General features: G+C 42.6%; 1 protein-coding gene across 10 annotated transcripts in view; it reads left to right on the plus strand.

Moving 5' to 3' along the window:
• The window catches only part of LOC118514158 (dual specificity tyrosine-phosphorylation-regulated kinase 2), a 59,866-nt gene that overhangs the window by 26,275 nt on the left and 6,143 nt on the right, over positions 1 to 27,448 (plus strand). For 6 of the 10 annotated variants that reach the window (XR_004906579.1, XR_004906580.1, XM_036060796.1 and 3 more), the window contains 5 exons: positions 17,820 to 18,072; positions 21,528 to 21,691; positions 21,767 to 22,044; positions 26,205 to 26,343; positions 26,434 to 26,605. Coding sequence is in view for 8 of the 10 variants with exons in the window: in XM_036060796.1 (XP_035916689.1) it covers positions 17,820 to 18,072; positions 21,528 to 21,691; positions 21,767 to 22,044; positions 26,205 to 26,343; positions 26,434 to 26,605 (1,006 nt within the window). In the remaining 2 variants the exon portion in view is untranslated. Of the gene's footprint in view, positions 1 to 16,944; positions 17,121 to 17,248; positions 17,294 to 17,351; positions 17,670 to 17,819; positions 18,073 to 21,527; positions 21,692 to 21,766; positions 22,045 to 26,204; positions 26,344 to 26,433; positions 26,606 to 27,448 lie in introns of those variants that run through there. The other 4 variants (XM_036060794.1, XM_036060795.1, XM_036060793.1 and 1 more) reach the window with 4 other exon arrangements.

The raw sequence follows: 27,448 nt of genomic DNA on the forward strand, positions 1-27,448 counted from the left end.
GAGGTATGACAAACAGAAGAAATTAGGTTATCGCTGGTTATGATTATTGCGTACACATTTACAACGCTACGAAGCACCCAACGCCCTACATGTTCTCGTGTAGGAACACACCGAACGGTCCAAAAGGGGCCTTACCTTCTAGGTGGGTCGGTCGAGTGCTGCAAGAGTAAGCCCAAAAAATAATTGGGTCATCAGAAGAAGGGTTTTGTGTACGAAACTGAGTGGTGTCTATCAGTGGACGACACCCACAGGGCACAACGACTGATGAGCTTCAAGATTCGATCACTTAACGTAACAAAGGCACCAGTACAGGGTGCGTCGGACTCTTTTAGTACACTGTTTATGAACCTCGTACAAGCACTAGAAGAGGGTTTCTGCTTCATCCTCTTACTGCACCCTGGCTGCATTATACACACACGGCCGTTCGATAGCAAAATGGATGGCCATGAAGCACTCATACGAACTTGATGTCGAATCCGTCGGGAAGGAATGATTTCTTACAATGCAAAAAAATCGTCCGTTTACGATGGAAGACAGCGATAGAGGGAAAAGAAGAAATCATTCTTTTCCCAACTACGTCATGCTTGTTGGAACGACGACATGTACGATAAAGTACATATAGGAGAAGGATTAGATTAAAAACGACTTCGACTTTTACAGATTGACATTTACCGGTAACTCGGAAGAATCGCTCCAATGCGAATTCCAAGCAATTATCGATAAAATCCTTACCGGAAGAGCGAAAAGTTATGCTTGAACTTCAAGTCTGCCTTAATGTCTCATAAATACCATTGAGAAGCACCCAGCTAATGAGTTGGTGCATCATGAAAAGTTCAAGCTTACTCATCTCACCAGAAGTGAGCTATTCAACTCGGCACTGGCAACTGCATTCCCCAACCTGAAGTATTGGCTAGGTCGCCTGGGTCTGATTTGGCCGGATGCATATCGTAATCTTTCCGCGTCCTACATATTGTAACCGAGGCCATGTCGTGATGCAATTTTAACGCGAAGAACTCACTAAACAGGAGGGGAAGAACGCACAAAGAAGAGTTAAAAATAGTTTATCTTTATATTATGTTACGACAGCTTAGAAGATCGGTGTGGTTGAGATTGTGTGTCGTATAGTGTGCAAGCTAGCAGATCTCAACCCTAACCTATTTTTCCACGCCTGTCGGAGTAGGTCCGTTGAAGCATTATCGACAGTGCCAATTACTAGTGTCTGGCTTAGAAAATTAACACCAATTACGTACTGATTATAACATCCAGTTCCAGTTCTCAATAATGGTATTTTTGTCATACCAGCATTCATGTGCTACTTTGCGGGAAGGTGTTAGAATATTGGTAATTACCAAATTCTGCTTAATGAATTAGTGAATCAGACCAGTCGTGGACTACTCATGCCAGGTGTAAGATGCTTAAGGGAAGCGTATCAAATTATGTCAAGAAGTTCAACACGTGCAACGCTATTGCAGGAATGTTTTGCTACCAATCTCTTTAAAACAAAACATCTTCGACAGATCGAAAAATCACTTCCGAGAATCGCAGACGGTGGATCTCCGTTTCTAGCGGTACCAATCAGATCTTGTTTGAGCAAGGACCGATAGCCGTGGGGAACGCTAAAAATAATTTGTCCGCTTCCTAGACACAGCTCAGTACAAAACGAGGCGTTGACGATGCGGTGATGCCAAAAATAGATTTTCAATGTTATACGCACCAATAATCACACGCACGCACACACGCTTTAAGCGATGACGTTTTGCGTTGTTTACGCAAGACATGTTTGAGCGGTGATCTCCGGCAGTCAGCAACAATCTTTTCTCCAATGATGTTACAATCCAGTTGGTGTTCGGTGTTATGAGATTTGTAGAGGCGAATGAGGTCTCAAAGACCCAAAGCCTCTCAAACAAAAAACAAAACAAAAATTTGCGAGATTTGTGCTTTCTCGTTGTGGCTCAAAGTACATCCAGCCAATGAGCGGGAAAAATCCTAAGGACTGATTATGAATCAGTAGATGACGAATGTCGGTAAACATCAACTGACTATAACATCACTACTTGACTCACAGTTATGCCACAGAGACGAGTTCTCATTAATTGACACCCGATGGCCGATGAATCACGAAATGAATGGTGGATTCTGTAGACAATTGAGTGACAAACTGGGCCATACCTTGCGAGCAGCTTGTGCATCTTGCTCCACTACTTGACGCATCACCATGAAGATCACTCACGGTCCTCTGTCCTCGGCCCAATTTCAGCCCGATTCGTGTGGGGGAGGATCATTGCCTTCTGGCACCAAACCCTCGAATGCACTCTCACCTGAAGGGACACGACCTTCTTTTGTGTCTTGCTGCAAGCTGACGTATCGATTCAGCTTCACCGTTCGATTCTGGGACTGGAATCGATGGTCATACGGTATGCATTGACAGCTTGGAGTAGAATTTTTGGATAGCACCCACACTAGAGAGCTACTCACGGCAAAGAAGTGTTGGTGTAGGCAACAGGGAAACTGCAACCAGCCATGCACTTTCTAGTATCGCAAGCAACGAACGAACTGCCATAATAAACAAACAGTATGTGAATGAAGGAGCTATAAATAAAAGGAAGAACAAGTGAAACAGTTATGTTGCAGCAAAAGCCTTTTGCGGAAATGGCCTCAAACAGGGCATAAAAAGATTTTCTGGCAGGGGTGTTTGCTGTGTTATTCAATCCACCGTGCAAGGTGACTTTGGTTGAGATTTGATAAGCTATGATAAGCCATGAGCTGTTTATGAATAAATGGTTAAGAGGATGCAGAAACTTTTGGTGTAATTAATGAGTTTAACTTAACACAGTTCCTTCAATGTATTCCACCATAAACAAAGCTTTTTCCGTTAAATATTCTTATCCGTAGAATAACTCAAAAGAACATTTCATCGACTTAGTTGTATTGCCCTCTGTAGTGCTCGTAATTTTCGCGATTTGATATCTTGGAACGAAACAGTCGCAAATTGTAATAGATAAAAACTCAAATGTATACATCGCGGGCTGTTTTAAACACTTTTAAAGTTGCAAAACAATGGCCAACCCGCGACACATAAGTAGAACAAAACAAGTGGCGCTGCCGACGATTTACCTTCCTGTTCGCTCCGCCCGGGCCCCTTAACACCTGTCACAGGGTGGCGAAGGATCGCCTTGCTTTTATTTTTGAATTGATGTTTGTAGAGCACCGGTCGCAAGCGTTTGTTTTCCCTGTGCGTTGGTTTCTTCTCTCTCACGTTTTCTTGGTGTTTATTTCGCTCTCTTTGCAATCGGCGTGAAAAATTCACCACGAAGAGACAATATTTGTGTTGCTGTTTTAAAGTACAAACCCCCCTGTTTTAATACGGAAAACTCAACTAAAAAACCCAAACAGCGGCACTAGTCATTTGGGAGCCTGTCTCTTCGTTATGTTTTTTAGTTGTGTTGATTTTGCGTTTTTTATATCCCCCAAATAGTACTCGACCGTCTGTGTCTCGCTGTTGAAGAATTGTAAGACGCTCAGTCAGAACTTCTCCGGCTTTTTCCCCATTCTTCCCGCCTCGTTACCCACTTTTGGGATGAGGAGAGTGGGGGTATTGCTTCCGTTTTTTTATTCGTACGATTTCTGCTCTTCCACGCACCGTTTTGAACGAAAGTGAATGTGATGACTGATACGAATCCGTCTCCGGGCTAGTCGCAATAGAATGTGAATGCGAATTTGTTCATACCACTCGCACTTTTTCCTCCTCATTATCGCCCTGGGGGTTTTCACTGCCGCCTTTTGATAATGGTTTCGTTCTGGTTGTGTTTTATTTATTTTCTCTTTCGTTTCGGACAGCAGTACCTCACCGTACGCTCGTTTCATCGACCGTTCGAATTTTTTAGTGTGGCCTTGTGCGGGGAGTTCGTGTTTCTTTGTGCACGCATGAGGTTTTTCATCCTTTCGCCCTAAAACGCTGTTTTTTTAGGTTGGAGATGGGGGTGAGATTTTCATTTTGTATTTTCCTCAACCAAACATATGGATAGCCTCAACCAAAAAACGAGAGCCCACCAGCGAACTACACGTATCGCGTTACGGGTTGTGTGTGCGTGTAGGCGTTTAATGAAATGCCGAATGGTCGAAAGATTTGCCTTCCCTACGTCGTTGGGGCACGGAGAAGCTTATTCAATTTCCATGCGAGGCTGAAATTGGCAGGTCATTTTTAAGGTAAAATATTAATGAAACCCGAAACCGTAGACTTTCCATGGGCAAACAAAGACAAAACAAAAATTTGCGCTTACAAACAAAACCCAGGCCCAACGTTGTCGACCAGTTTTCGCAAATTGCTTTCCATCGATTGTGCATGTTTGTTAAGGTTAAGGTTAAGGCTAAGGTTAAGGAGGGAAGCGCACATTAAGTTACACTTAACAGTTCTCATTCATGACTCCATTTCAATCCAATTTAGTTGCGAAAAATTGGGACAGGATTAAATCATCCCAACCGCAAATTCTCACAGAGCACATGTTGCACCGATCAATGAGTATCACGTTAAGCTTCTTAACACCGCAAAAGGAAGCAAAAATCTCAATCGATCTTTCTCTGCCTGGCACAATATAGTTGATGCTCGTTTAGCCACTGATTGGATTAAGTGTAATTGAGCGTCCGCTACTACTGCTGCTAACCTGGCGTACATCCACCGGGGAGAGTAGAATTCAGTTTCGATTTGGGCTATCACGGAACGCGAAGAAAGCATAAAGGATGTGTCGTAAAGGAATCCAATTGCTTGGATTATTGCACACTTGGAGCGAAGTTCGTTTTTTTCTCCAATGTTCTCCAATGCGGATTCATTTAGACCGTTCGTTATAAGTGAATTGCAAACCGAAGGTTCTGCCGAAGTGAAACTGGGGCAGATTATGAAACAAGGGCAGCGAGTATATATGATAATAAATTTGTTACATTTCCATAATGGTTTGTGCGCAGTTGGGTGGTGCAAGAGGAGGCTTTGGCGATATTCTCTGGTGTTTTTTGTTGCTGATTTTCAATGTTGACGATCGGGATGATAGGAGGTTCTTGGATAAGACGAATGTGACGTGGATTCCGCTCGGTGTCGCATGTTGTTAACAGAAGGACGTGCCGATTGTGACATTTTTGACGGCTTCCGATCAAATTGCTCTTGGAAGGTGGTAACCATTTTCTCCCAGGTCCAATCCCCTTGGTACATGCTTTTTGCACTTGTTAGGAAATCATTTCGTATGGTACGGAAGCTAAAAAACGGATACACATGATCATGCTTGACGGATGAGCATGTTAAGTTCTGTACGAATGCAGGAAATCGTTTCGTATGTTGACAAAAGCAATATTTGCACTTCAGGGCGCTCTATAATGAAAAGATGGCTACATGTAATGCTTGTATCATACGATATTTGCTTTATCGTTTTTGTTGCGTAAAGTTGAGCGATATGACAAAGAGCATGCTGGATCCGTTATACATTGAGACTGATACCTCAGTTAGATAGTATGGCTCTCTAGTAAGAATGCAAGAAAATATACTTTCATCTCGATAAAGTTCACTCTTTTTACATAACAGGAAGAGTTTATGTGCCTGGAATGCTAATCTTCTTATAAGACTTTTTTCCCTTTTTTGGTTTGCTGAAAACTGCTCTCCCTTTCATTTATGGACCACAAGATTCACTAGATCTGATCGAGTTCTCCATGCAGTAGTTGCCAATTTTGTATTTTCTAGACCCAATGCTTGGTGGTTTGTGTGGTTGTGAATTTACATATTATGATTGTTACCCCCATGATGCATTACTTGTGCGACACGGATGAATGGACCGGACAGGCGAGGCAGTGAACGACGGCATGTAATGTGCATTTAGTGGCAGTGAAACAACGAAGCGCTTCGTATCTAGCTTACCGTTTACGCTCGATTTTCTTTGTAGCATGGTTTAATTTTTCCTGTAACCTATGTTTATTTGCACGTGCTTGCGGCGCTTTTTAGTTAAGTGGAAACAGAAAATTGAAGAAGATAAATCATTCCTCATAAATGTCCTGCGGATAACTCAGACCCAGATTACTTGAGATGTGTTTTATTTATCCCAAGGACCAATACCTCAGTATGTAGAAGTAAACTTTCTAATGTCACCAAGCAACACCGGGAGCGGTTCCAGTTTTGTCCTCTTTACTCATGATAGCTATCTAATGCGACGAGCTATCGAAATGAAACATACATATAAACAAGCGGTAAAAGGCGAATTTGATAAGATATGGCTCACAAAACACTGTCCAAAATTTCATGTTTTACTAGCCGCATCTGATATTGGCTCCATTGTGGAACCCGTAATTGATTGGTGGTTTCGTGTACCTTTCATCGAATAAAACGTTTGCTCACATGCTCACAGTGACATTACAAGAGATTCACTAAATTTTTTACCAGTTTAAAACAACCGCTTGTTATTTCTGGTGGTTTTTTCGTCTTTTGCTGCTACGGACAGTAGTTATTGCAACAGGCGAGACAGCGGACTGACATCTAAAACCATGATGGATAGGCAAGTATTCTCGGGCAGAAGACACGAATGTCCCGTCAAAGTAGCCTTCAAAGCAAACTCCCATTGGGAATTGTTTTCCGGGTACTTTACGGTAGGGTACACGAAGACGAGCTCCGGATCATGCTACGAAAGTTCCCCCATTATTCTTCAGGGCGGTTGCATTTGGCAATCTCACGGTGAGTCACGCTGTGATCGCTGTGCGATCGGTGGATCGGATAAATTTAGCTACGCTGGTACCGAACTAAATTAAGCTCGAATAACAGTACCGCCTGAAGTACTCGACAGTCTTGTAGGCCTGAAGACGAGCCAGACAAATAAGAGATTGTTTCATGGGTGCCTCGGAATATGTTATTAGTTTTATGTATATTTTGAAAACAGTGGAAAAAAAATGTGGAAAGTTTCAGCGAAAGAATCAAACGTATGAAACAAAACAGTCTTGTTTGGCTAACTTGTTTTATGGAGTCCGACGGAGCACTTCTCCGTCCATTCTACTCATTTCCATTCTACTGACGGCCTGACGACGACTAGTTTTAGAGTCTTGCTTGCTCTGCTTGTGTCTGTCATATGCGGACGAATTTTGGTTCTAAAAATGAATGATTATGATGAGCGGACCGCAGCGGAAGAAAGGCGTGATAGTTCGTTCAACTTTTTCGTCAGCAAAGCTGTTGACTGGGAGCTCTTGTTTAATGGATGCGTTGTGGGAGGATGAGGGGCAAGCATTCGTTCGTTTCAGGCTAAATACTTCGTGTGCTTCGTAAACGGCCGCCCAGAAATAGCAGTGGTGTTAATTAGAATGATCATAACATCGTCGCACCAGCTGCAGAGTGCCCAAATTGTCGGAGATGGACCGTTAATGTGCATCGCGAATTCGAGGTAGGTTTCACAACACCTTCTTGATTGGTTGTTGTTGTATTGCGTCAGATTGAAATGAACACCATGGAAAGTGAAAGTGCAAAAAATCATCAGCTGAGAATTTTCCCTGACCGGGACCCTCTCAATCCGAAAAAATTCTTACAATTAACAACCGCCCAAACGCTCAACCGCCTTCAATTAGTGCCCATTTATTGTTTTTTTTTTTTGTTGGAGAATAACAGTGTCCTTCGTCCATACGTATGGCCTGGTTGGTGGAGCTGGTACTGCAGAGCATAGCTAATGATATATTCAGAACTGCCAGAATCAACTAATGATAACAAATACTGATCATATATATAATGGGACCGCGAAAAAATGCTTTTAATACTACTGCCTGGTTGAATAGTTAATTAGCTTTGCGCAGGGAACTGTTTGTCTTCACATTCTTCCAAGAGATCCAAACAAAGAGAGATGGGGATTAAATCAATCGTTTTGATGAGCGGCCTAAGCCGCAAACTTTTGGGTTCACTGAGGGTTCACTCATCACGTATTACCTGTTTGGATTGCTTCCTGTAGTGTGTGCCGCTCTGTTTCGTTCCTGGCCAGCATTACCATCCTAGGAACTGGTAGAAGGAGCTTTAAAGTTTGAAGATTTATTAAAAATTATTCGTGATGGGTTCTTTTAAGTTGATTTTGTAACGACCTCTCACGGGAAAGATGGGATGGTCAGACTGGCAATCGTTAATCCTTTTCTCATACATGTTTAAGAATATTGCCCTTGACAGGTTTGCGGTAATTTCACTTTTGCCTTCACGTCATGTTTCACCAGTCACTGTATTCGTTTTTTGGGCCTCAAGATTTCGAAAAGGTTCATCATCTTACCATGCAATTTAAACCCATTTTGGTTGTTAGCGACCTTGCAGTAATCTTGCTGTCTTTGCCATTTAGTGGTTATGTTCACGGGTACCGAGGGTTTCACAGTACCGCGCTACCGCTACCGCTAACATGAGTGAATTGGTTTCTACGCAAGCAATTACAATCTTTGTGCACAATAATCCAGAGCAGGAGAGAGCTAGAACAAGCACCTGGTTATGGTCCGCTATCCCGCCCGACTGCAATATTGTCTCGCCCTACTCGACCAAGTCACGGCCCGGATTATTTTACGCTGTTCGTATTTTCAATGAACGTTAATTAAATTAAGTAATCATACTTTACGACATCGTGATCTGGAGTGCCACACACGATCCTCCCACGGTTTTCCACCGCGAGACACCACAAACACAACGTACACACACGGGGGCAACGGTGCAGCTAGACGAGCGACAGCTGGTGCTTGAGGTCGAAGTGCTCGTCTGCACCTTCTTGAAGGTGTGTGCGAAATTTGATACATCTCCCGCGTTGGACTTTCGAAGGGTTGGTTTGATGGTGAGTTAAATATGACGTAGAGGCAGCATACATGCAGGCAAGTAGTCTACCACTATTGCTTGGAAAGGGATTAGAGAAGGCTCACATGCATCGTATGCCACGCTTCGGGTCTACCGGAAGACATTAATTACTTCTTTTTGTGCAGTGCTCTGTGCGTCTGTATGCCAATCACGTTTTCATTATTACGCTATGGCGAGTGGGTGTTCACCGCGGGGATATGTGAGTATATGTGTTAATACCTTGCCAGAAGCTACCTTCGCAATACATACATTGTCCTATACGTGTACTGCTGCTGCAACTGCAATTTCGGATTGGGAGTACGATTAAGGGCAAGGCTTGTGACACGTACTACCCCGGGTGTCGTCGTGTTCGTCACGTTTTTGGTGTGGGTATTGACCAATGTGTGGCTTTGTGGGCTGTGGATTACATCAAGCTACACGTGCTACTGACATGTTTTGAGAAGCAATAAAAAGGAGCAGTTTTTTTCAGATTAGTCCTTTGGATTCGTTTATGTCCCAACAAAAAATCATGCGTAACTGTGCGTATTGTCCTTTGAGTCCAATAGCATTAGTTCCAATTAGGAAAAGTACCAAAGGCACAGATTGGAAAATTACATCAACCGTGTTTAATTCATTGAAAAACAACGGCAGCTACTTTAACTATCTGAATGCATGGATAACGGGCAAATCTCTAAATATTGCATAATTTACATTCCGTACTAACTGGTTAAAAAAAATCCGCCTAAAGTGTTTACACATCTCCAATGCATTGTTCTGGGAGAGCCTCATTTCTCACAGCTAAATGTTCCTCCACTTCCCATCGTTGTGCTAAAAAGATTCCCGTAACATTTGTTCGCAGCGCACCCAAACGTACACCTGATTGGTATGCAGCATTCTTTCGTCCGTCGTTTCTCCTCGCGTAGCTCATCTTCTGCAAGCGACAGATTCGGATACAGTATAAGAATTTTATGTCCTGCATCGTCTCTAAACGTGCTTCAAATTTCAATATCTTGTCTTTCTAGTAGCTTTACTTGCGAAAATCTTTATCGATCTTGGCAAGCTCATTGAACATGATGAACCAATCTACACCTCTACATCGTCCACCTGCTTTAACGGTTGCTAAAAAAATACGAAAAAACCGTGTCAAAAAATGGCAGACGGACAGATGTGTACTACAGACGAGCCGGTGTGAGAGCGTGGGTAGGAACGGGAAACGTGACCCACGACATTGCTATTCAAATATGTCTCAGTCTAGCAATACGGCCAGGCCGTTCTTTATGAATAAAAAAAAAAAAAAAAAAAATATGTCTCAGTCTCTCCGTCTAGGAAGCTCTGCCACCGGCTTCTATACACCCTTTCCGTGCGTTTTGGGGTTCCGATGATGACGTTAGGATGAAAGTGAAATCTTCCTACCCACCGGTTTCGAATATTTGGCAAAAGTGTAACGACTTTTGAATTTTCATTAGTTGGCATTAAGGAAAATAAATCCCGCGGATGATGTAACCGGTTCTACTCGAGCGCATGTACGGTTTTATGCCATACCTTTTGTCTTCCCCCCAAGCAAAATGGCATCCGGTAAGATAGAGGGGTGTAGTAGATGTAGTAGCAATATTTCCTTGCGGATTTTATCTTCACGTGTGATAGAATCATATCGTACGTACGTAAAATAATCCAAAAATTTTGTAACAATTTTCCGTGGCTTCTTTGACAATTGAATCCGTAATCAAACCATGCAGAGGAAGGTCTTCGAAAAACTCGCATTTCGAGTGCGGAAAATCTCGCCTAACAGCGCATTTTCCTATTTACCTAGAACACTGCCAATCTATTTTCCGACATGTGCAACGATCTTGGCCCGATCGAATTGCACTATATGTTGGATTACATGTAGGAACTCGGAAGAGGAACACGGTAGTGTTTTTTGGGCATTTGCGCGAGGAATCGTTACTGATGAGGCAAAAAAAAGTTGGCACTGACATGAGACTACAAAAACACATACACAGACATACACGGAAAGACAGAAGTTTCAAATTGTTTGCCAACAACGCGTCACCGATCAACCCTGTACGATTATTGGATTGTGTCGACGATTTGTTAGACGTCACACATTCGCCGAACTAAATATAGATGGAGCAGAAACGAAACTATTTTTGAAGGAATGCACCCACGTCATGGAGTTCTTTCTCTTCGTGGTTTTGGAGTAAGTTTTGTTTTAAAATTTTTGTTCTGCGATCTACATTGTGTCAGCACTTGATATTCGATCGCCATTGCTGGGGGTATTACGATTCAAGTGGATGTAACACACGAACGTGGATAATTAAGGTACAACAACATTGGAATTTAGGCTCCATATTAAATCTATCTAAATCTATAGATTTAGACCTAAAATCTATAGATATTTTGACGTGCTTTTGGCTCCTTTCAATTACAAATTCAGCAAGCTTTTTAAGACAAGAAATTAAGCAGATTTTAACTTCATCATTGGCCGTCATTTAATTTCACAGTCCTTAGTAAAGCAACATATTGATTGCTTCCCAGTACTCATCAATATTAGGCCTTCACACCTTCGGAACTCGCTAAACCTATCCTTGCCTATAAATACCGTGGTGATTGAAAGGGTTTTTCTAATTTATGGGCAACTGTTTTTTTTTGCTGCTGCTACGGCTGTTTGGAATTGCATCTATTCATTACAGCATCACACACACACTCACGCATGCACGCCTGCATATACACTTACCATGCCGGGTGTGCTCAATTTCTCCGCTGCTCGTACACTTTCTGGTTCAGCCCTTTATTTTAGTCCTCCGCCTATTCGCTCGATGCCACGTGTGGGAAAGCGTAACCAATTTTCTTCTTCCATCCGTAATATATCAATTACCACGCTCGGCCCATTCCCCGATGCATGCCTAGCTGTGATTTGCCACCGGAATGTAAACTAAAATGTTGAACAATTTTATCATCTTACCATATGTTGGCAACACACAAGAAATGCACTATTTTCCCTGCATGGTTAGTATGTGCGTTTCCCTTCCGTTTACATTATACTCTGGAAGATATTGCATTCGTATGCGTTGGTGGTGCAATGTTTACCGATCGTCGTCTCATAACATCCGGCTAGTAGTGGATCCATGGAAGTTATCGAGGGGCCTGCCGCGGTGTTTCGTGAGGATAGTAAAGATGCTCTAGTAAACATGTGTAGTCTGAGACGTAGGTATTTTTAGCCGAAACGGTTAGTTTGGGACACAAGAAAAGTCATGTTTTCCGCTGTGGCTCGTCTCTCAACAGTCTAGAATCGCATAAGTTAAATGGAGATGCGTTTATTTTGGCACCAGAATGCGTGTCTAGGTTTATGTCTTGCAAGTGGAATTAATTATTTGGGACTCGCAGCGCAGTAGGCTTAAATTGTGCACTTGTGGCGATGATGCGCTTACTGGCCACTAGCTTGCTATGAATTTGCGGAGGACCAATATAAAGTCCTACACGATTTGGGATGGCAGATAGCCAAGAGTCGCGTTGAAGCGTAATAAACAGCAAAGAAGCACTTTGGATCTTAACTGGATGGAATAGAAGTCATCTTTTTTAAGATTTCGCTCTATCTAAACCATAGCTCTTTCTTTGAAATTCAAGAAATTACAAGAAAATTGTTTACAATTAGCCCTCTTTCTCTCTCTCTCTCCTGCTTGCCTGCATAGCCAGGTCTCCAATCTCTTCCCTGGATAACTCAAAAGCGTAAAATTATCTACACCACGCAATTTATTAACAAGTACTAATTGCTTTTCGCTATAACTGTAATGCTTGATATTTTTTTTCCTTCAAGCTGACATAAAGTAAACGAACCAGTTTTAAGATGCCGAGAATCAAGTTTTTGAGACGGGGTCTGTCTTGTTCAGTTGCGGGAGTGCACCTCCAGCAGCAGCAACCAACGCACTCCGACATGGAACTCCTGCGCAAAGGGAACGAGTTGCAGGGTTTCACACATTGCAGCTAGCCTGTTTGAAGTCTTAGAGCAACGCTAACGGAGTGCCTTGAAATATTCGCCTTCGCATACGTTGTGGTTGTTTCGAGCAGAACCTCTTTTCGCTGTTAAAGCTGTGATAGAACTCTCCAGCGAACATTCGCCCCTACGCGGCAGTGCTACATATATGCGTAGGAAGCAAGCTTAAAAGTTGCATGTTTATAAACTGTTCCTGCGCGACAAACAAGCTTTAGACAAATGTAAAACTGGACAACAGGGGAAGTGCTCGGTTCCATAACTTAAGAAATAATTTAACATAAGCATATTACTTGGTGTTTAGAATCTCTTCAGTTAAGCTTAAAATCGCTATCAATCCCTGTACAGCTTTCCAGGGGACTGAGTGATTGATGGTGCGTCTTTGATTGGTAACCTCTTTTAAAAGTTTCATTTTTTTCCCATGACTTCACTCACTCAATCGTCCATGTGCATGTGAAAAGATTTTCGAACAATTTTACTATAAACGCTTGCAGAGAAGTAATTATGATCGGCACTCTTTGTTTCGCTGTGTTTTTCCATGTTTCCCTTTGTGTGTCCCCGTTGCCTAGTACCTCGCCATTTCAACTCTCTACTGCTCCAAACAAAGATCTCGTGCTCTCATTTATCACTGTACCGACCGCGTACAATTAGGTTGATTCCGAAGACTTGTGCGTAAATGTATGTGTTTATATGTTTCTAATGCACTTCAGTCCTGAGTGGTGCTAAAAGAAACCTGTAATAAAAGATGCTCATAAGGTATGAAGCTTGAATCAGCGATCGGCTTATTATTCGCGAGACCCATTAGTGAGCCGTTGCTGGACGGTAAAGAGAATAGCGGAAGAGTTTGGAGAGACATCCTATTGCAACCGATTTGTAGCACCGGTGCATCTGTTTCGGGACGGGTTTTAGTGAGAAGAATATGAGCCACTATCTTAATCAAACCTTTTTTCGCTGCATGCATATAGTTTGCAGCAGGAATTAAGGTTTCGCTTTATTGGATTAATATATGCGACTGGTACATCTTCCCAAAAAGATGCCGCTGATCTGCGCACAATGTGAACAAAAGGGTGTGTCCATAAATATGTACAGCAAACCCAAACCCCGTCACACAGTGGCCACGGAAAGAATCACGTCCAATAAATCGACACCGTGTGTCGTTGCGGAGTCCAAGTGTCGCTCGCCTTGAAAACTATTTTGGGCTATACGGTTGAGGAAGGGGGGAGTGGTGGTAGATCGGGGGAGGAGGTGGTCAAATCGGCTTGGCTTAATTTGTTTTACTCTTCGCAATCCCCTTGGCACCTTTTCCCATCCGTGCTCCATTTAGGCGTTCGATCGCATTTTATGATAGAGTAAAGCATTAATAACCTTTCGTCTGCCTGGTGGTTCCAGACGAACTATGGTCCCACTTCCAAGGAGGAGGGTGCTCCAGATGTGCAGTACCATGTGATGTCCGGTTAGAAATGCATCCAATTTTATGATCATCCCTGGTCCAGTCCAGTGCCGTGGCGCGACTTGGAGGGTAAAGTTTTATGAGCTCTCAGTATGCTCGTTCGATTGGTTCCATTTTGCCATCTTGGTGGATGCGCACAGTAAGCATATGGTTCCCGGAAATGGGAACTTGGCTTTGAGACATTATTTTTAGAAGATAAAGTCGTGAAACGTGAAGCCAATAAATCTTTATGGCTGTCGACTGAACAAACTCACGCGTTTTCGGAGATTCATAAATATTGTAAGACATACATTTTACCTGGACAAGATAGCAACTTCATCTACTTCGATGCATCCAAGAATTTCACTTTAGACCTTGCCATTCATTGGAAAAATTATACATAAGAAACTATCGAATGTTAGATGTTGCAGTGCGTGCATAAATTGTGATAATTCCAATCCATCAGCAAAAGTACCTAAGACGTTCAAAAAATTATAACCCAGGCAACAGTTCGGTGGCTCAACCAATCCCCACATTCAAAAGCGTTCGAACTGACATGCACAAATTTGGCCATGAACACTAAGCACCATAACCCTAGGGGCTGATCGAAAAAAGAGAACAAAGGCGGCCTCCAACTGCGCGGGCTGCAAAATTCTTAATCTCGCGCGGCTGGATGGAAGCTAGCATTGTTGATTTTGAACTGATTTGCAGTTCGTTTCGTTCGCATTCCGACGGTCGCGTTTCCCCGCTATAACTCCGACAGCTATTAATCACTGGTGGTGTGCCAAGAATTTAGTAGGGGGTAGTGTTTGTGATTGTCGCAGTGCTCGCAGTGTTGATCATCGAACAAGACACGCCAGAGATACATAGAGTTGTTCATCAGTCACTTTGTGAACTCGTAACACAAGCGTAAAAGTTTGTTTTATATATTTGAAGATAATGTCAGATTCTGTTTTAGAATTTTCATAACAGGAACCGATGTTTGCAAAAGATCTCATCGGACTTGATCGTGGTCTTGTTTATTTTTTTTTTGCTCTTGCTTGATTGAGCACTGGGGGAAAAGCATTCACTTTCAAACGTAACACTCCATGCGCGGCCTTAACCGCTGCCGCCGCAAACACGTGCGCAGACAGCTACATACCACTTGAGACGGCGGCATAACGGGTAAAGCAAACAAAGAATGAAATCGCGAGTTTTTTTCCTGCGGATACGGTTCTTTCACAGCTGCTTGAGTTGATAATGGGTAAGCTTGAAGCGAAAAACAAACTCACTGGTAAGACTGAGATTGTTGTTGTTGTTGTACGGTTCATCTCATTAATGTGAAACCAATCCGTCCTTCAATCCACTATCGGATGACGCTCTTCCGGTTGCATTTGCACAACACAATGCACGATTTATGCCGTCCGTCTGACTGACGTTGACACTACCCTGAGCCATGTGCGCTCGCGGGCGATTGAGGGATTGCGACAACTTCCTACGATTAAGTAAGGCATAGTTCGCACACGAGCGCGAACCGATAAGAAAGAAGCATTCGAACACACAGGGCTGCCCTTTTCAAGGATGGGAAGACGATGGAGTTCACGTTCCTCGAAGCGATAGATAACCTTCGTCTTTTTGTCGCTCGGATAGATCAGAGGGAAAGTCGAGCATTTGATAGACAGCTGACCCATCTGCAGAGGCAAATGAACGAAATGGAGGATAATTGCTTACATTGGTTAATGAGCTTTGACGCATTGGCGATAAGAGCGAGGTCCAGATGTTGTATGTTGATGTTGTCTAGACTTGTAAATTATAAAGACGAGGTATGGTAAACAATTCTGTCGCTTTCTAAACAAATATTGAATTATTGCCCCGATGAATGATTCATTAATGTTCCACAGTCATATTCAGTTTGAATAACACTCACTACTTAGGAAGTTATGCGCAAACACAAACAAACATGATTCAAATAGAGAGTGTTTGAAATATTCAATACAAAATTGGAAAATTTGTAGTTCAAGTATAACACCCAGACCAGTCCAGTATTGATTTTCTGTCCAACTGTGGTCAAGTTTCAGCTGAACCTTGAACTAAACCTTACCAAGCCAATATTTGCGAACCTCTTGCCAGAAATTCGCCAGGTTATCTTTAGCAAATGGAAATGCAATGAATTTAAAATTGGCTTTTTAGGGTCAATGTACATGAGATGATTTGCGTAGAACCTGATCAGTAACATAAGGTGTTAATGATAATTTTGAACTACGCGATCGACTCACTTCTCAATCTGGATCCCTGCACCTGTCTACCGTTAGCGGTTTAAATCGCACTGCCCTTGACGGGTACGGATAATCGCTCTTTCTGGATTTGAACCAGCATTAAAATACTGTTTGTAAATTGTTGCCTCCAAACTGATAGCACGTAAGAATATTTTTGTTCCATCAAAATGCATTTTCGATCGTGGATTTATTATCTCTCCCGTGCACACTTCACTCAGCTAAAATTAATCCCTCCGTGTGTAGTATGTGTTTCTAACCCACCACCCTCTACACCCCCCCCCCCCCACCCCTTCTCTTACCTCCCTTCCCGGCCGATGAACGATGCAATGTCTCATACCAATAATGACGTGTTGGGACGCTACACTCGCATGATTCAACGTTTCGCGGGAAATCGAGACACGCGGATTATGCGCAACGTTCCCTCACGAAAGTAACTACTGTCGCAAGATAAGCTTGTGGCGCACTCATCGTGCAGTTGAGTGTGGACACAGTCGCAGTACTCGAACGGAGCTCAAAGTTGTGCATCGAGTCCCAGAAAATGAAAAATAATCCTAAAACGCGTTTGTGTGTGTTGCAGTTTGTTGAATAATAGAGAGGAAGCTTGTTGCAGAGTCGATTACAGTGCAAATGGTGAATGGTGAGAAGGTTCAGTCAATTCCGATTTTTTCTATTCTACTCGTTTTATTGCCCTGTTTGTCCTCGGCCGATGTACACAAAAACAATTGCAAATCAAACAACCAACAATGTGTGTGCGAAAACGACTCTGAAGAAGAACTCAATCAAAATCAATGTGTGTTGGTGTTTGTATTTGTTTGTTGGTGAGGGTTTATAAAGTGCGAATATACACTTCTGATAACGATAAGTGACGTTTGAGTTTGCAATCTCTAATGCCCGTATAAACTACGTACCATGTACCTCAGACCTACTCAAAGACCACCGATATCGTTCAGTTTCAGCCTTGCAGCTCGTGGTATTACAGACGTCAGAGCGCGAGTAGTGTGTGCTTTCGGTATCACGGCTGGGATGAGATGAGCATAATCTCTGTTATCTGATTAGTGTAAAGAGATGGTGAAAATGTCAGGCAAATCGATACGTCAAAAGCTACTCACATCGAGTTGCCTTTGCATTTTGCCTCAAAAGTATCACTCCATAAAGGATGTCCGAAAGTCAAAGCTGTTAATGCCTCCCAAAAAGGTGTGCAGCCCCTAAAAATTGGTGTACCTTCTGCTATCGAATTCTTTTTGTTTTTCCCTACTTACGGTGTTCGCAAATTGTTTGAATCATTTAGATAACGGCCCGTTACTTCATTTTCTAATCTGTTGCTTTTTTCTTCTAAATTTCCAGGTCCAACTGGACGACAGTGACAAGTGTCGGAGTGAGCGAGACCAGCCGCAGCTGTACGAGTCGCACCGTTCGGAGCTTGCTGGCTTCAGCAGTACCAGGAACGTTGTCCGAGCTGGCCGCAGTAGCAACGGCACCGGCACCAACATGATTGACGCCCACGGTAACGCTTTACCTCCGCTCAGTCCCTCCAGCAACAACAACACCACGACCGAACTGGAGAATGACAAACCGATGCTACCGATGACACCCGCAAGTAAGTTTTGTTATTTTGATTGGTTGGCCATGAATCGTTCCAGCTGCGGACGAAGAATTCTTGCGGTTTGATAGTGTTAGAAAATGTATGTTTTCGATAAAAGTAAGCTAAGTAAGCTGTTTGGGTCGCTGTGTCTGTGGCGGAGACACGTTTATTGAATCGTGTCTTACTTTAAGCACTTGGTCCTTTTTAGCATTAGTCTCAGTACATGTTCATGTATGCATACTTTGTCTCGGCAAAACAAAATCACATTTAGTTTTGATAATGACAGCCAATTATTTATTGCTTCTTCTACAACCTCGGTTCTACAACCTCGAAAGGCCTCGGCCTGCCATTTTTGGCTTCCTGTAACTTAATTTTATCCATGTCTTGATAGTCGGTCCTTCGCCGCTGTTGCATCGGCCACCGGACCGCCTCGTTTATTGCTTTGCCAGTAAATAATTTTTAATTTAATGTATTTTGTTTTACGAATTAAGTAATGCGTCTGATGCAGAGTAGAATTCTAGGATATGTCTTTAGATAGCAATATGTAGCAAACAATTAGGCGATCATTTTTTCGATATTTGTCTAAAGCTCTTAATGCAAGAATAAACCTAGTTCATGTTCCAAGGCAGAATTAATATTTAACTCGAGTAACACTGCTCCTCAAAATAGTACTAACAAGAAACCCAAAACATTAGCAGAACCCCCTTCTTTCATAAATTTGATTTGCTACGTTGGCTGTAATACGTTCGTTACGGTTATTGTAAAAGCCTTATCAATAACAAAATTTCTTTGCCGCAACAAAAAACTATTTCCCTCCCATTCAAATGCGCAATCAATGCCGTCACGTTCTTCTTGACGTTACCTGTACGGCCCGTTACGTTTGCGTACAAAGTAACGACCACGATTTGAACATTACCAGGTCCCGAAAATAGAGGCAATAGAGCCACCATTTCTATTTCTGAATAATAACTTCGTTAGTCGGCACCTGATAGAGTAATGGTAACTTTCTCAGGTCCAGTCCATCATCATTGCCATCATGATCATAGTCATTGCGAAGTTTGCTTCAATTTTACTTCGCTTCCAATACATAAGTGTCAGAAATTGAAACGGGATGGTTTTCGCTCTATCGCCCAGATGTTTTGCTTTTTTGCACTGCTGTTGCATGGCTTAGGGGGCCAAATTTTAAAAGGTTTTGACGGAAACCACAAAAATCTATCGCCAATTAATGAGTAACACATCCAGTTTCGATATCGTTGCGGGCAGGATCGTCTCAAACCATGTTTTTTTTTAAATTTTCTCTAGATATTTTGATATAATAACAAAAGTTTAACTACAAAAATATAAAACCCCATAGTTTTGTTTTTGAAAAAATGAACAAATTACTCCCACAATTGTGTGTGTTGTCCAGTGTCTCTGGGTAGAATGGTAAGAGTTTTCGAATCAATTCAATTATTTTCGGCCTCCTTCTACTTGTTCCATTCGTGTCGTTTGTTAGTTAAAAATAAATCATGAATAAATCGAGTCCTGTCAAGCTACATTCGCTTCCATGGTGAATGGATCCATCCAGCGGTATGGATGACATTACGGAATCGCGTAAGGGGGGTTGCAGCAATCGATGACTATTACATGCCCTTTCTGTCGATGTTCCCAATCATTGATTCTCGAAAAAGGTTTGAAGACACCACGGGCCCGCTGCTATCAGACAAATACCTGCAGTCTTCTTCCTGTTTCCCAACGGCAAAAAATGAGCTCCCCCAACAATCGGGCCCCACACCACCATCGATAGTAGCGATAGCGGCCATCCCATTCCTATGAGGCTGTTTTCTTGTGGTCTTGTGCCGGTAGACCTCCCCTTACATGAGGGTGGAACATGTTGCGTGTCATAAGGTTCGTTTGGCAGTCGTTATCCTTATTTGGCTGGCCAGCCGCCTTCGCCCGAGCTTCTAATTCCCATCGGAGGCGTAGAGCATAACTAAACTGACTGACAGTGTATGTGTGTGTGTAAGCACCAGACAGAAAGTGATTAGTGTCGTGGAAGCACAGAAGGCGGCCCCAGGTCGGCGAAAGACAGGAGTCATTCAATTTGCATTTTCCAACGGCGGTGGAACGATGAATGGAGATGTATGGGTACCTGAAACTGTTCATTGCCGGAAGTTTGGTGAGTTTTGAAGTTCTTTTATTTTGGGGAGAACATGCTACTATGTATAGTCAGCACAAGGCCAACGTGAGTGTCGAATTATCTGCAGTACTGTCGCAGTAAAACACGACGGGATGGCGTTTTTCGCTTGGAACGAGCAATCGGAAAATCGGTAGCAAAGAATAAACAAAACAAGCCAATTTTTGCCAACTCAAGCATTTTAAGAATACTGAATGATTAAAACGGATACTAGAAATAGAATTTCGAAGAATTAGAATGTTTGGAAAGAATGTTTGTCGGATCTTTCCTGGAGCTTTTCTATTCCAAGGTCACTTAATGTAAGATGAAGTTCAAGAGCACTGGAGAAACAATCAGGCGAATGTCGCCATGAAGTCCAGAGCCCAGAACGGTGTTGCGCCCATTCAACATGTGTAATCAAAGCAAGAGCGCGGACTGTCATGACTCAGACAACAACTATCACAGGCAACCTGACCGAATGTTGGATCGCCAAATCAACAACATTTCTTCCACACGGAACCATGTGCATGCGTTACGTATACGAATTTGTGCATCAAGCCAAATGAAACCACGCGGACTACCAGCAGCAGCAGCTTACGTCGGAGCTACGATGACACGTAGGCACGCGGACTGCACTTATGCTGCGGTACCGTCAAAACCATTTGATGATAAAGCAAAGAAAGCTTTCCGGAAAGCAACAAGATATGAAGAGTACGGTAAAGTTGACGTCGCCAGGAAACTTCACGTGCTCTGGGGTTGCGAATTATAAATAACTGTGGCACACGGAAGCCTTACTTCCTTGCTCTGTGCCAGGGAGTTATGCACTGCTGTGCGTCTTTATTATCATCGAAAGTTGCACGCACTCACTTACACCTTCTCGTGGTGGGTACATGTTATGTGGTCATGGCTTGAGAAAGGACATTCCGGGCAGCCATCGTTTTGAGACTGCTCTCCGAGCTGGGAATGGCCATCGGCAGGAAGGTGTTAATTTGATATTTCCCGTCCGCATTAGTCTTCTCGCGTAACGCGCATACTTGTCTGGAATAAGGATTTTTTCCGGTTGTCTGGAATAACAGCGCGGTCCGTTGGCCGAGGCGACAGCGGCGCCGGTCTTCACACGACAGGATCGGGGCTCAAATCCCATCCAGACCGCCTGCCCGTATGTAGGGCTAACTACTTTACTACGAGTAAAATCAAGTCACAGAAAGCCAGAAATGGCAGGCCGAGACCTCTCGAGGTTGTAGTGTCAAGGAAGAAGAAGAAGAGTTTTTTTTACTTTATTTTTTCTTTCTTTCTTGTTTGCTAATCTTTACAGAAGCGCTTGATTATCATGGAGTACACTTGACGGATTTTGAAAAACAGGAAATTGAGAAGTACAAGGAAATATACTATCTCGGGCTGGACGCACGCAAAATCAACGCAAAAGCAGGGATCGGTCCAAACTCTGGGTTCGATGACGAAAACGGATGCTATCAGAAGGTAAGAAGGACGATATGAGCATGTCCTCTGGATATCGATGACTTTCACTGGTTCGAACTCTTGCTTCTCTTGCAGATTGTACACGATCACATCTGCTACCGGTACGAGATCCTGGAGATCATTGGCAAAGGCAGTTTCGGTCAGGTGATCCGGGCGCTGGACCACAAAACCAAGCAGTACGTGGCAATCAAGATCATCCGCAATAAGAAGCGCTTCCACCATCAGGCCCTCGTCGAAGTTCGGATACTGGACGAGCTACGGAAGAAGGATGCGGACGGAAGCCACCATGTCATACACATGCTCGATTATTTCTACTTCCGCAACCATCTCTGCATCACGTTCGAGCTTATGAGGTAGGCCTTTTTAGCTTCTTCCAACGTTTACTACAACACGTATAGCTGATTGAGTAATAGTGCAGGGTCGAACGATTTTGCTAAAACAAATTCGTCTTACTTATTGCTATTCGGTGTACCATAGCACCAACGATGAAAACGACGGCAGGGACCACCAGCTGTCATAAATCTTTCCACACCCAATAGTAAATGGCGTGCAATCTGTGGGCTATTAGTGAGAACATGCACAAACCGCTCAGTTGGCGGGCACCGTCACCGGATCCTTTGCACGCCAAACAAGAAACAGCTGAACCAAACTGTTCCTCATCTTTGTGAGCCACAACTTTTAAGGTTCCAAACTTACAAATGATAAATGTAAGTTGTTCGCGATTCCATCAGCCAGTCCTGTGGAAGGCTAAACAACAATCTCGGTGTCAGCTTGGTAATGGAATTTGCGATTCAAAGTGCAAAGTTTCATGGCCTTTTCTACGTTTTTAAAAACGGTTCCAAAGGGAAATAGGATTTTTCGCTTTAATCCTCTTAGTGTCAGGATAAGGGTCCGTAACTTTTCAACCTGCCTTCACCATAGTTCGACGGTTCTTGGAATTTTTCTCTTCGTCTTTGTATTTTCTCGTCAAAATTCAACTGACGAGCAACTGATTCGAAATTTATAGGGTTTTCCTTATTCTGCCCGTTAATCGCACCCATGTCGTCATTCCGACGGAATATTTATTTAGATTTTTGCCTTCAATAGAATCCTGTGACAACGAATAGCTAAAAATAATGCACTGCGCACCAAAAATAAATCCAATATATTCTCAATTTGTCGTCCGCTTTATCGAACAAAAAACAATTCACCTGTAAGGCATGCATGTGGTATCGAGGTTTATCCTTCTGGGGCGAGTATCCGAGATCGATTCGATTGTCCCCTAGTTCAAACTTTTTTAAGAAAAAGTCACAAATAAACCGATTGCCTCCCAGGTTTCCCTTTTTGCTCATTGAAAGTTCGTCATTTGTGTGGCTTCTTCGGAGGTGGAAAGACACTCTCGCAACAGGAACCAACTAACCGCAACGAACCGCATCGAACAACACACAACCTTATGTTCCCGGCCCACCGGAATCGGTTGTTCGATAGTTTGGGAAAGATAAGATTGTTTGCCCGTAGTCAAAATGTTGTTTTAATTAAATTGTTCCTTGCCACTTGCCACCCCAAACGGTTCGATGAGCACTGTGCTTGGAGGTTTCTAAATGTTTCGACCCCATGATGAATTGCTAGCGATTACGGTTTGTTGCGTTTGGTAGTCGCTTTTTTCGGTTATTATATGCTTTTCCCCATCCAACAGCGATATGCAAATAAATCGCAGCTATAGATAAAACCGCACGATGACGTCCTACTCCTTTCGGTTGGTTGCTTTCCTTGAGAAAGCAGAAAAACCACGGTATGATTGTTTTGTGATGTAGATGTGATGTGATCCGAGTTGTTGTTTATGTTTGATGTAGCTTCGGGGGCATTATTTAACTATAACTACTAAGCAAGCAAAAAATTTGCAAGCTCAGTTACAATTTTTAATATCCGATATAAATAGATTTAAACGTTTGATGAGTTCTGCGATGGAGCGGTCCGGTGGCCGAGGCGAAAACGGCAACGGTCTTCTCCCGCAAGCAGAGCTGACAACTTTGCTACGGGTAGAATCAAATCACAGAGAGCCAGAAATGGCAGGCAGAGACCTCTCGAGTATGTAGTGCCAAGAAAGAAGAAGAAAAGTTCTGCAAGAGAGAGTCGAAACATGCGTTGAAAAGACATTTAATGGGGCTTCTAAGACAATTGATGAGGCAGATCTTTGAGGTACGATTATTTTAAGTTTAAGCACTTACGCAACTCTCCATCATCTACTTCTTGTTTACAAAACACCTGATGGTAACTTGTTTTGCTGATAACTGTTTGTTTTCAAACAAATAACAGTTTCTCCCAGGAACCTCCCTATCGCTCACAATTTACAACGTTCTGTCGCTTGTCGGTGCTTCGTATGATAAACTATTATTCGCCTACTAATTAACTTTAATAAAACGGTTGCCATAAACTCCTCAATGTCGTTAGCACGCATCACACCGAACTGCTGGTTCAATAATTACCCAACACAGGAGATGTCTGAACTAGCGTGGAGCAAAAAAAAAAGATACTGTTTCTTATCGTCTTTCTCTTCAATGAGTTGGTTGAATATGCGTGTAAGCTTTCCGGTTAACTCTAGGTTTGCTGCTGCTCGTGACGCTTATGAACTTTTTGACCTTTTCTGACGCATTGGTAAAAGGACAAATTGCGGGCGGGTACTATCCCAGAGCTTGGTGTACGATAAAGTTTTGTCGGGAAAAATGAAAAATCATTCTGTTGGCAAACTTGCTCCATCCATGTCCGGTGCGACGATGGTTGCGTGAACTTCTTCCCTACATAAACGGCACATGATGGAATTCCCAGCCTTGGGTTTATTTTTGCCATCTAAAGGGTTTTTGTGTTACATGGACAATCACCGAATGAATGTGATTCAAATGGATTGTTGAAAGAGCTTTGCGTGGACCTCTTTAATCACGTGGATAAAGTTTCAAGGGGATTTCGTAGCAAAAATAGTAATAATAATTTTGATATGATTGAAATTCTATTTTCATTCGGTCACGAGTTAAGCTACCTATTAGAAAATAACAAACTAAACAGTAGATCGCCCTTCACGTTTGGATTTTAATTGCGTTGTCTCGTTCAAATATTCTGCTAATTCACCCCACAATATGCCAAACATTTTTCACAAATGATGCATTCATTGCCTAAATGACCTTCAAAAATCAACACTCACACTGGCATTCTTCAATTCGTTTAATCCCATCGGTTGGAACTGTGGGTAAAATTTTGTTAGAGCATTCTTTGTACCAACTTTGGCCAAATTATGGTCACCATTTGTCGGTGCGTGTTCTATGCACTAGTCTTACGTGGTCTTGATTCTAAAAGTTCAAACTTGACTCTGTACCTCCGTGGCCTGACAAATTTTTATCTAACACGGACTGTTTATCAAACACTGAGAGAAGGAGAGCGATGGAGAGAGAGGTAGACAGAGAGGAGAGTGTTTTTCGTGAACAGGATCGCAATAATGCTCGAATTGAAGGTCATAAGTTGGCATTTCTGCCTCACACAACATGATGCACTTTCTGTGCACTGGTTCAGTACTTGTTCAAGCTTCAGTAAATCAGCGTGTTCTGTGTCACATGTTATTTAACGTTTAAAAAATTCCTGCCGTTCAAAAATGTGCTTTTTGCAGTGCATGTAAGGTTTTGTTTTGTTTGTAATTAGAGATAATTAGTTATGAGAAAATACCCACCAGAGGTAGAGAGTTTGGTTGGCGTGTCTCCATGCAATCGTTTCACATTCAGTAGTTTGGTAACGAAACGGTGGATCATCATTATCATCGTGCTCAGGATCACAGATCAGCTTAAAAAACCGCCATTGGCACAAATCAGTAGACATTGAGGCGCGCGAAAGATGGGGTTTTTCAACCGGTCTTGCTGAGGTTAGTATAACAGCCTTGGGCAATAGCGCAGGCTGTTGTTTGTTGGCACACGTGAAAATGTGTGGAATATGTCTTGCCTAAGTAAAAGCCTAATTTTGTGCTTTCGGTGTTGCACGATAAGGAATGGTTTGCGAGAGAAAAAGTAATCCAATCTTTGAAACATCAATCTTTATGTGTTGTTTGAAAAAGACGAAGTCAAGTGACTGCCGTTTTACCGAAACTCAAGTCCCATTAAGAAACAACAGTTTTAATGACATAATGAAGACCAACTTTTACTTATTGCCAGTAAACATGAACCTGAGAGCTTTTAATATTTGTCGACTCTAAATATACCCCATATATGCGCTTGTTTGGTGGGCGAAAGTTGGTAGAAATATAATTACGAATATTCTTTGCTTAAATTGTATGTACGTAAATGGTACAATCTGGTTATTTTCGATGAAAACGTTTCCTTCCCAGAGCGATTGTTGGATACTCACTAATGTCATGCGACGACATTTGTGTGTGCAGTTGTCGTGTCATTTAATCGAAAATGGGCACCAAGCGTGGTATATCGCCGTTAAGCTAATTGATACATTTCACTAATTTTGTTTGCCTTTTGCACTCTTCTCCTTCCGTTCCATTCGCCAGCCTCAACCTGTACGAGCTGATCAAGAAGAACAATTACCAAGGATTCAGCCTGAGCCTCATCAAGCGGTTCTGCAATTCGATCGTCAAGTGTTTAAGATTTCTCGACGAGTTGGACATTATTCACTGTGATCTGAAACCGGTAAGAACAACGTCACCACACCACCAACTTGTCCAACTTGTGCATTTTTGCTGATTGTCTTATTATTTCTGTTTTCTTCTCCTTGAATAGGAAAACGTGCTACTAAAGCAGCGTGGCAGCAGCACGATAAAGGTCATCGATTTCGGCAGCTCGTGCTTCTCGGACCGGACCGTCTACACCTACATCCAGTCTCGGTTTTACAGGTCGCCGGAAGTTATCCTCGGTTACCCGTACGACAAAGCGATCGATATGTGGAGCTTAGGTAAACATCCTTGTTCAGTTTTTCTTATTCCTTATTTTTCTTGATGCACGATTAGCACAGACAGATGCCCATTTAACGAGCAGGATTGATCTGCATGGTGAAACCGAACACATCCGACCGGTTATTTATGTAGGATTGTTTTTGTTTTATTTGTGAGTCTGTCTCTTATGTTCCTGATCTTACGACATAACGAAATGAATTTTAGATGATCCACAAACAAAAGGAGCCGGAAAAACACAACTCCGTACGCTTTGCATCGCGAAAAGTGTACCAATGGACCTCGTATTATCGAATAGTTTCGGCTGGAAATGAATATTTAACCGAATAATCAAACCAATTCCACGCGCTACTCAGTGTGCAAAATGTGAGCTATAACAGGCTGTCCGTTTTATGCTGGTTGGTGTACATACGTCCTTAGTATTCAACAATGAACAATCAATGAACCCACGTGCTCGATGGAGGCGCACGGTGTTTCATGAATCTGAACACTTTTGTGAGTCGCCTATTCATATATCACTCTTCGAAATATGATATGACGAAATTACACTTCAAAAAGAGTGCTTTAAATGCTTTCCAGTAGGAAAAAATGTACGCATCTGTACACTGAACACTGCAGACGAAGAATACTCCCGTGTTTTCCGCTTTTCTGTGAAACCAACAAACACAAAATTGGCGTGCCTCTTTTTCCAATCTTCGTCACGATCATTCGCAGTATTTCACGCAATCTTTTACCAGCTGGTCAGGTGTTTGTTTATGTTTAATCCTGCACACGTGGATTTCATCGATTGGCCTTTTTCCGTCAAAATTTCGCCTTGGCGTGCGTTTTGTTGTTGGGTGTGAGCA

Source organism: Anopheles stephensi, chromosome 3 (assembly GCF_013141755.1).
Source record: "Anopheles stephensi strain Indian chromosome 3, UCI_ANSTEP_V1.0, whole genome shotgun sequence".
In the NCBI taxonomy this organism is placed as follows: Eukaryota; Metazoa; Arthropoda; class Insecta; order Diptera; family Culicidae; genus Anopheles; species Anopheles stephensi.